Raw genomic sequence first — 10254 nt, 5'->3', positions numbered from 1 at the left:
TTTTCCTTTTAAGAGGAGTGAAAGAATTATTTGTTTTGGTAAATCTTGCATCTGGTAAATCAGAATAAAGGCTAAAATTGACTGATTTTTCTGAAGGAAGTTACTGCCAGAATGGGAGCGCTATGTACACCAGAGTGTTTGAACAAGAACAAATGGACTAAAACTAGCCATGAGTTATCTAGGCTGGAAATTAGAGCTTGAAGTTAGGACAGAAAGGAGGACCTGGAACATGTACCAGCTGGAAAAGCCAGGGGAAAAAGCACCCACACTTTGAGAGAGAGCTTGTAATGAAAGACTCTATGATGTGGTATCTGCAAGAGAGGGAGACTGGATCCGATGGGCCAACAAGTCCCTTCCTACCTCATGTCCCCAAACCTACGTTATTTGCGTGCAGCTCTAGGGAAGCCGAGCGAGCGCCCTGCCTGTTTGCGGTGCCAGGAGGGCTGGGCTTTGCAGAGCCATGCGGTCTGGCTGCTTTTGCCGCCGCATCGGGGTGGCAATGAGCAGGGGCTGCGGGCAGTGGGGTGCGGGCTGCTGTCCGTGGCAGCCAGGAAACACAGGCTGAGTTGAGGTGGGTGAGGGCATCTCCAGTGAAATTGGGCTTGGGGGGCAGCAGGGGCCAGTGAAAGGGCAGAGGAGGCGGGGGCAAGTCCCTGCTTGTGCCCGGCCAGCCACCGAGCACCCACGTGTCACCAGCAGGAACTGCTTTAGTTTCCAGTGGATCTCCCAGCGTGCCAAAAACCTTCTTACAACCTGCTTCTTCCCGTGTAAAGCACAAGATACTTGTACGTCCCTGGGCAGCCTAAATAAAACTGTTGTGAAGATTCGTGTTTATGTACATAACGCACAGGACACACTTGCACATCCGTGTTCATTTTGCACAGGACGGAAACAACGAGAAAAGCCCCACGCGCGTCACAAGACCCGCGTTCACTCATGACGACACCCGGGCTGCCGCCATGGCGGAGCTGCCGCCATGGCACGGCCGCCTCCCCGGCCGCCCCGCCCCGGGGGCGGGGCCCCGCCGCGGCGCAGGCGCAGAGCGCCGCCGGGCGGGCACGTGACGCGGCTCAGCTGAGCGCGGCCGGAAGTGGTGGGGGGTGACGGCCGTTGGCGGCCGTTACTGGCCGTTACTGGCCGTTGGCAGCCATGGCGTCTATCCTGGACGAGTACGAGGACTCGCTGTACCGCTCGGCCTCGGTGCCGCCCAGCCGCGCCGCCGTGGGCATCCCGCACTCCGGTAAGGCCCGGGCCCGCGCCGGGGCCTGCGCGCGGAGGGGCGGCCCAGGCGCGGCTGCGGTGGCAAGAACCGGCGAATTGTACCGTGCTCCGCGTGTCAGGGGCGGTAAATACCCCCAGGGCATTGCTAGAGTGTAGCTACCGGGGTAGGTGTGATCTCTGTAGGGTTTGTTTGTAATATGCACTTTTATTTTGTAATGAATGATACTTGACAAAGTGCCCTGAATTGGTGTTGAGCAAAACTGTGTTGGCATAAGGTGTGTGCCTGAGGATTGTATTTGCTACCGCTCAGGTTTTCTTCTTCACTGCTGTAAAACTCTGCTCAACTGTGGCTTTCTTACTTTTGAGAAGTCTGCCTCTTTGTTGACAAGTGATGTTGGCAAAGGAAGTCTTGGAAGGTGTTTGATTGCAAAGGCGCAGCCTAGTTGTGACTGTACCTGTTTTTGAAGCACTTGGCGCTCTTGGCTTTGAACAAAATTTGGATTGCTAGAAGTTGTTGGCGATCTGGAGTTTAAGCAAACTGATTTGGGGGAAAAATGGAAGTAAACAGTTACCTTCCTGAAAGCAATCCTTGGTGTTACCCAGGAAATCTTGGAAGATGTAAAGCATATTCCACCCCCCTGCCCCTTTTCTCCTCAGTTACCTGTTCCCAGTGCAGTTGCAGGTGCTTTTCAAAGTTGTAGATAACTAATAGTGGCTCTGGTGTTGCAAGCACTGAGTATTCCTGAACTTTAAATGCTGCAGTTTCAACGTGAAAGGACCTGCTTCGACTCTGTAGACTTGACTGACATTGGTAAAATTAATCCTGTGAACAAATTTGAAGCTTTTTTTACTTTTTCAAAAAAGATTGCTTCAAAAAGATTTCAAAAGATTCAAAAGTTTGTTTTTTTTTTTTTAAATCAAAAAAACATTTGTCCAGAAATCAAATTGGGAAATATTTCCACTGTTCTGGTCTGAACAGAAAAGGGATGTTAAGGTGAGGGTAGAGAAGACTTTGAAAGGGTTGTATTATATAATTTAGACTTCCCTTTCTGCGTTGTCTAGGGAAGTGGAAGATAGAGAAGTACATCTTCCCATTGCAAACACTAATTAAATTCCTTTTGTTTATGATGGATGATCCTATATCTGCTTAATTGTAGTTGATACCATCTTGAAGAGTCACAAGTGTGCTGATCTGAACTGTGATTGAAGCTTAGAAAACAAGCACGAACCCCTCCTCTTCTCCCCTCATGCACCTTTATAATCTTGCTGGGTCATTCCTTTTCTCTCCTGAGTGTGTGTTTCCTTGCTGCTGTTTTGCCTGCTGGACACATTCTTTTTTTTCTTTCCTTTTTTCTTTTTTTGTTTCTTCCCCCCCCCCCCCCCCATCTGACACAAGCAACATCTGTGGGGTGGTTGTTGTTGTTGTTTTTGTTTTTGTTTTTTTTTACTTAGCCTGATATAAAGGCAAGACAATAAGACATATTGCCACATTTGTTTTCTGCTGTGCCATGAAGCACACTCCTTTTTGGGTAAAACTCAGAGCTGAGGGTGATTACTCTTGCTTTCTGGGTTAGATTTCCATGTAGTATGGAGGGGAGATTGTTTGTGTGTGAGGGAGCTTAAGTGCACGTCTTCTTTCTCCAGGTTATGTGAATGCACGACTGGAAAAGGAAACACCAATATTTAATAAGCAAAGGATTGATTTCACTCCTCCAGAGAAAATTAACAGCCTTGTGGTCTCCTCTAACCAGCTCTGTATGAGCCTTGGCAAAGACACTCTTCTCAGGTAATTCTATGAGCGACCTGAAGTTATTGTATGTGGTTTTTTTTTTTTTCCTTTTTTTAATTACCTGAAATATATGGAAAACTGTAAAAAAAAAAAGTTCATGCAGACTTTTGTTGATAGTGTGCTTTCATGGCTTTTCCTTGCAGGATTGATCTTGGGAAACCAGATGAGCCTAATCAGGTAGAGTTGGGACGCAAAGATGAAGCTAAAGTCTACAAGATGTTTTTGGACCATACAGGTGAGGCAATGGACTGCACACCATCACCTAGCAGGCACTGGGGCAGGAGTCTCTTCTCTGTTCTCCAAAGAAGGCAAGCAGGTGGTCCTTCTGTGGGCTGAACTCCATTGCCTAGGGGCTTTGTCCACTGATTTGCCTCTGGGCTATTAGAAAATAACTTGTTATATGTATATTTTTGCTTTTGAGTTCTCTGAAATGAATGCTGATTCAGTCAAGCTGTTCTGAGTAAGACTGCCAAAACCTAATGAGGAAATCCTTGCAGTTGCCTGTTGCTGTATGTATGTATCAGAATTTTTAAAGGGTGCTGTAACGCTTGCAATTCACTGAGGTATAGACGGATTTAAAAAAAAAAAAAGAGAGGATAGCCTCATTATTACTATTGCTACCTGCCAGAAGTGGAAGAAAAAGAAAACTCTGGGAATTTTTTGTCTCTAGAGCATTTCTTAGTGTAATGGAAGAATGCCTTTACGCTGAAGCATCTAGGACTATTAATTTTAGCTTGCAGCATATGGACCTCTGTTTTATCCAGTATGGGAATTCCCAATATGTTCTTTGAATGTTGAGTACCTGGGGAAGTCCTGGATTAAGTATGTTGGTGTCAGTGCTTATTGAATATGAGACCGAGAAGTTTCGGGAAATTAGTTTGTGGAAGTACAATCTAAATTTGTTCTCTTCTTCCTGTGCTCCTCTCCTGTTGGCAGGCTCTCATCTCCTGATTGCTTTGAACACCAGTGAATGCCTTTACCTAAACAGAAGTGTTCAGAAAGTGCGAGCACTGTCTCGCTGGAAAGGCCACTTGATTGAAAGTGTGGGCTGGAACAAATTTCTAGGCACAGAGACCAATACCGGGCCTATTCTGGTGGGGACAGCCCAGGGGCAGATCTATGAGGCTGAGATCTCTGTCAGCGAGGGGAGCCTCTTCAGCACCAACCCTGACCAGTACTTTCGCCTGGTTTACGTTCTGGAGGAGGAATCGGGACCTGTCCCAGTCTGCTGCTTGGAGATTGAACGAGGCATAGAAGGGAAATTTTTTATTATAGCTACCACTCAAAAAAGACTCTTTCAGTTTGTTGGCAAGGTCCCTGAAGGGACAGAGCATCAAGGCTTCAGCTCCATATTTGCTGTGCACGCTGACTATTTGCCCAGTTTCCGGGAGTTTCCGGCCACTTTTGGCTTCAGTGAAATAGCCTTCTACACCCCAAAGCTGCGCTCCAACCCCCGCTCCTTTGCCTGGATGATGGGAAATGGTGTCTTGTACGGCACGTTGGACTATAGCCGGCCCGATTCAATTCTGAGTGAGGAACGGGTCTGGGTTTACCCTTCTGATATAGACATAACTGTGAACAAGCCAATCTCCATTGTACTTACCCAGTTCCACTTCCTGTTGCTGCTTCCCGATGGGGTGAAGGCTGTATGTACTCTGAATGGGCAAATTGTTTTTCAAGATCTGTTCTTGGAGAAGTTCGGCACGCTAACACGCATGATCAAAGATCCCACTGTCCAGCAGATATGGATCCACACAGAGAAAGTAGTGTTCCGCTACCACGTCCAGCGGGAATCTAGAGATGTGTGGAAGATGTACATGAACATGAACAAATTTGATTTAGCCAAAGAGTATTGTAAAGATCGGCCAGAGTGCCTAGATATTGTGCTGGCAAAAGAGGCAGAGCACTGCTTCCAAAACAAGAGGTACCTAGATAGTGCTAAGTGTTATGCACTGACACAGAACTACTTTGAGGAAATTGCCCTTAAGTTCATTGAAGCCAAACAAGAGGAGGCCTTGATGGAGTTTCTAATCAAGAAGCTAAACAACCTGAAGCCTTCTGAGAAGACACAGACCACTCTGCTGACCACGTGGTTAACAGAGCTTTACCTGAACTGGCTAGGTATCTTGGAAGGAGATTCCTCAAAGCGGAATCTCTACTTGGATACACGGGAGAAGTTTCGCACCTTCCTGGGAAGCCCCAAAAACAAAGACTGTCTGTTTAATAACCGCACATCTATTTATGAGCTGCTGGCAAGTCACGGGGACACGGAGCACATGGTGTATTTTGCAGTCATCATGCAGGACTATGAGCGAGTAGTAGCTCACCACTGCCAGCACGATGAGTATGATGAAGCCCTAAGTGTGCTGTCCAGACACAGAGATGAGAAGTTGTTCTACAAGTTCTCTCCAGTCCTCATACAGCATATTCCTAAGAAGGTAGTTGATGCTTGGATTTCTATGGGCTCAAAACTGGATGCCAGGAACCTCATTCCAGCCCTTGTTAACTACAGCCAGAGTGCCAGCACCCAGCAGATCAATGAAGCCATCAGATATATGGAGTTCTGTGTCTATCAGCTGGAGGAAACTCAGCAAGCCATTCACAACTATCTACTGTCTCTCTACGCTTTGTGTCGGCCAGACTCGTTGCTGTCCTATCTGGAGCAAGCAGGAACCAACCCAAACAGGATCCACTATGACCTGAAGTACGCGCTGCGCTTGTGTGCGGAACATGGACACCACCGTGCATGTGTCCATATTTACAAAGTGATGGAGTTGTACGAGGAGGCGGTGGATCTTGCTTTGCAGGTGTGTGTGTGTGTGTGTGTGTGTGTGTGCAGGCTACAGCATGGAAAACAAGCACTGAGAGGAGGTGGACAAACTTGACAGTATAGGAGCAAATAAGTTCTAGGAATAAAACCCCATATGTTAACTTGATTCTCATTTATTTTTTTCCACAACTGTTTTAAGTGAATAGCTGACTGACAAGCCATAACTGGGAGTGGAGAGGTGGAAATGGAGAGTTCCGTCTACCTTAAGACCAGCTCTAACATTAAATTCTTTCAATGTAGCTGAGTTTATGCAAGACTTGTATAGCTATTATTCAGCTATTATTCTGATTGCTTCCTATTCCTTGCTGGGATAGTGTCACAGGAGAATGCCTTTGTCAGCTTAGTCTGGCTGTCAAAAAAGTGCTGTATTATTTTCTCTCTTAATATTGCTGTCTCTTCACTAGAATGTGTGGTAGATAAAGATACCGGAGCATAGATTTGCCCTCAGTGTAGTGCTCTGTTGTGTGGCAAGCAAATTTTCTAGCTGGAGAAATGCTGTTCGACAGAAATACTGTTGGACGTGCTTGACATGTAAGAAAAAGTGGTAGACCAGAAGTGCAATGCCAGATAATGAGACAGCATTAGAAACTTTCTGCTTGTGTCTCTTCAAATGGACAACAGGCTTTGAAGTTCGATGGGAAATAAAGAGGAAGGCTTACCTCAGTTTTCTTGTCCATTCAACTTCCAGGTGGATGTTGATCTTGCCAAGTCCTGTGCAGATCTCCCGGAAGATGATGAAGAACTTCGGAAGAAACTCTGGTTGAAGATTGCTCGCCATGTTGTTCAGGAAGAGAAGGATGTCAAGAAGGCAATGGCCTGTCTCTCCAGCTGTGCCCTGCTGAAGATTGAAGATGTCCTGCCCTTCTTCCCAGACTTCGTCACTATTGACCATTTCAAGGAGGCAATCTGCAACTCTCTGGAGGACTACAACAAGCACATAGAGGAGCTGAAAAGGGAGATGGAGGAAGCCACACAGAGTGCCAAGAGAATCCGAGAGGACATCCAGGAAATGAGAAATAAGTATGGCTCTGTGGAACCTCAGGAAAAATGTGCTGCGTGTGACTTTCCGCTTCTAAACCGCCCTTTTTACCTTTTCCTTTGTGGCCACATGTTTCACTACGACTGCCTCCTCCAAGCAGTTTTTCCAAACCTTCCTGCCTATAAGCAGGCAAAACTGGAAGATCTTCAAAAGAAGCTGGCAGCTGCTGGCCAGCCCTCTAAGGGCCACCATCGTCCTAAGGATGCAGATACTGCTAGCCTGGGGAAGGGGCAGCAGAGCCGGGAACAGATCAAAGCCGATATCGATGATATTGTGGCAGCTGAGTGTGTGTACTGTGGTGAGCTGATGATCCGGTCCATAGACAAACCTTTTATTGAGCCCCAGAAATATGAAGAGGAGATGCAAAGCTGGCTGTAGCTTTCCAGATCCGTGACTGTCGTGACACCATAGCAGCTTTGTTCACTACCTGTGAAGCTTCTAGTGGGAATGTGACCTCCAGAAGTGTGAACACACATGGCTTCTGTAGAGTTGAGGAAAGAACATCGTGGTCTTGTTACCACGATCACAGTCAATTAGGCTTGAAAATGGGGAACAATAGATATGGCCGGGCACAGACTTGAAAATTAGTTAGAGCTAACTTACTGGAATCTCCCTCTACCCTTCGCTGATGTTTGCTGCTTGCTGTTCTTCTGAGATTCTTAGTATGAAGTTAATGGAGTGCCTTGTTGCCCAGAGGGAGCTGGGAACAGCCTATAGTTTCTGTTTATTTTCAGCTGGACTGCTTCTATATTGTGTGCTGTTTCTTTTGATGAAGACAACCTTGAAGGGAAGGGTAGTGAAGAATACTTAACAGTGTAGACTTAATTCATCACTTTTGAAGCTAAAATTGCCTTTGGTTTCCTTTTTGCTGCAAGTCTATAACTGTGTACACTGAGAACACATGAAAGGAGAAACTTGTGTGTATGTTTTGTAAATATGCTACACAAATACATGTTTCTACACAATGTAATATAAGAATGTGTATAATTTTCAAGTAGGAGTTTCTAATACAGTTAAGTCATTTGCCTGCAATTCAAGAGTTCCCACAAGCTTTCTGGACAAGCCTGTGCAGCTGAAGGGACTCTTCACTGCTTTTGGCATACTTCCTAGCCAGTTCACACATCCCTTCCCTTTTGCACATGGCTGTCTTTGTATAGCAAGTCTTGGTTTCGCTTGTGCCCCAAATCAAAATTGATAAATGCAGCTGAGACTCTGCAAGTAGGAACGTTAGGCTGCGTGTTATATTACTCTGCCCTGGTGCTCTTCAGGCTGCACTTGACCATTATGGTAGGGTAATTTATAGTCATAGATTCGCTGAAGTTAGACAAGATCTTTGTGAGTTGACTGTTAAATTTGCCTTGCTGTTTGAAGCCAGTACCCTGTGACCAAGCGGCTTTTGCCTTCATGGCTGTATTTGGTACTTTCTGGGGAAGACTAAAGGCCAGCGCTTCTGTCTCTTGCTCCGAGTTGGAAAATTCCTCTCGGATAGTGGTGCTAACTATTGTGGGTGGAGGAACAATTGTTTTTTTTTCTCTAGGATCTTAGCAGCAGTCTTTTGTTTTACTTCTGAGGAAACTGAAGTTTTAATGAAGTTCTGCTTTATTAGGGATTCTGAGCCTGAGTCAGGGTAGGAATTAGAAGAGGAATGGAATGATACAAACAAAAAAGGTGATTCTTGTTAAGTCAGTACAAAATATTGTTCCGTGGAAAAATCTGTTCTTTGACATATCTATGTGGACCTGTCTTGATCACCTATATTGGTCAACTAGTCGCTTCTGTGATGAGGCTTCAGAAAAGTTTTTTTTATATCATTTAAAGGTAATATGAATTGATTTCTTTGAGCTGACCTAGGGATTTTGATAACAATGCAGAGTTCCAGCAAGTTTTCATTAACGGAGGACTTCACCTTGTAATGGATGAATTTTATTTAAGTAAAATGATACGAGTACTAAAATGCAGAGCTGACAGGAAGATCTGAGGTTTTGAAATACTCATTTTTGATGTTGGAGCCATGGGATAGATTTTCTTGTTGCTACCACCTGTAAGTGCATGTGTTTAGCGTATCGGAAATCACTGAGGCAGTGGTTTCAGTAACCACGTTTTGGTTCTAGATAGGCCTTTGCCTTGAATAAATTGATGTGTCTACCAGAAGAATGTGTGATGAAAACTATGCATGATGTCTTTTGAAGTTCAGCATTAAACCTGTTATAAGTGGCCACTCATTATCTTTCCATGTAAGCAGCGTGATGTTTAAGGTTGTGTATGTCATTAGAAAGCAACAGCAGCCATAACCATTTTCATCCACAAACAGGGACCAGTTTTCAGCCCTTTAGGGGAAATATTAGTAGCTCACCCTGAAGCAGGTTCTTTGGGAAGTTATTATTATGTGTTCCATCTTTTTACTTTTGGGTGTTTGCAGCTTCATTTTGCTGGTATAGTGGAATTATTGCAGCCCTCTATTCTTTCCTATTGGTATTACAGAATGGTTAATTTATACTAGATAAGTGCTATTTTCTTATGGATCCTTCCAGGGAGCTCTGCTTCAAAGAAGTTTGTATGTGGGAACTGTAGAACAGCAAGTGCTCTTTGGCCACGATGGGGTGATAGGGAAAAGTACCTCAGAAAACAACCCTTCAAATCTTGAGTAACAAAACCAGATTTTCCTTCATGACCTCTATGCAATGTTTTCTGAGGACTGTAGACCTGTGTAACAGATGCATATGCCACAAATCCTAGACTTCCTCACCTCTGTTAACTGAAAATCTTAGTCTTTTGCTGTCCAGGTTATGGAGAATGTTAATGCTTGCGAAGGTCTGGCACTGATTAAATGACTAGCAAAGCTACAAAACTTCAAGTCTACAAAACTACATGAAGATGTCTTCTGAGTTTCTCTTATGCTGTCACAAGCTCCAAAAGTATGAATAACCATGCACCTGTGTTTTGTGGCAGTTTGGGAATATCATGCACCAAACAAGGTGAGAGGTTTATGTAGGGGGGGTAGAGGGAAGTGGGTGTATACTACTCTCCCGTATATCCAGTCTGCAAGATCTTTCTGTTTGCCTTCAGAATCCCACTTTTATCTTCTGTCCTTGTAATCTCAGCAGTTACCTTTCTAAAGTCAGTCCTCCTTGAAAGAGTTAGCACTTTCACAGGTATAGTTTATTTTACCTGTGAATGAACTATATATATATATATATATATATATATATCTCAGCTGTTTGGAATGATGTAGCCTTAGGCCTTTTCTGTGTGAATAACTTCTCACATTTAATGTAGTTGGAGAACAACTTAACCAAAAGGGTGGGTAGGAGACTTGCCCTATTTCACTGGAAAGCTAGGCCAAAATAATTATACTGGCTTAATTTCACACAATGG

General features: G+C 44.7%; 1 protein-coding gene across 1 annotated transcript; it reads left to right on the top strand.

The window, feature by feature from the left end:
• The first annotated feature begins 1110 nt into the window (after positions 1-1110).
• On the top strand, positions 1111-7385 carry VPS18 (VPS18, CORVET/HOPS core subunit). Its single transcript, XM_026033446.1, has 5 exons — positions 1111-1240; positions 2866-3007; positions 3154-3245; positions 3947-5817; positions 6529-7385. The coding sequence occupies exons 1-5, from the start codon at positions 1150-1152 to the stop codon at positions 7255-7257; spliced, it is 2925 nt and encodes a 974-aa protein (XP_025889231.1). The 5' UTR covers positions 1111-1149; the 3' UTR covers positions 7258-7385.
• The last annotated feature ends 2869 nt before the right edge of the window (positions 7386-10254 follow it).

The sequence above is a fragment of the Nothoprocta perdicaria genome, unplaced genomic scaffold, assembly GCF_003342845.1.
Source record: "Nothoprocta perdicaria isolate Ctin4 unplaced genomic scaffold, notPer1 scaffold_129, whole genome shotgun sequence".
Classification (NCBI taxonomy): Eukaryota; Metazoa; Chordata; class Aves; order Tinamiformes; family Tinamidae; genus Nothoprocta; species Nothoprocta perdicaria.
This window is presented reverse-complemented; position numbering and strand designations above follow the sequence as displayed.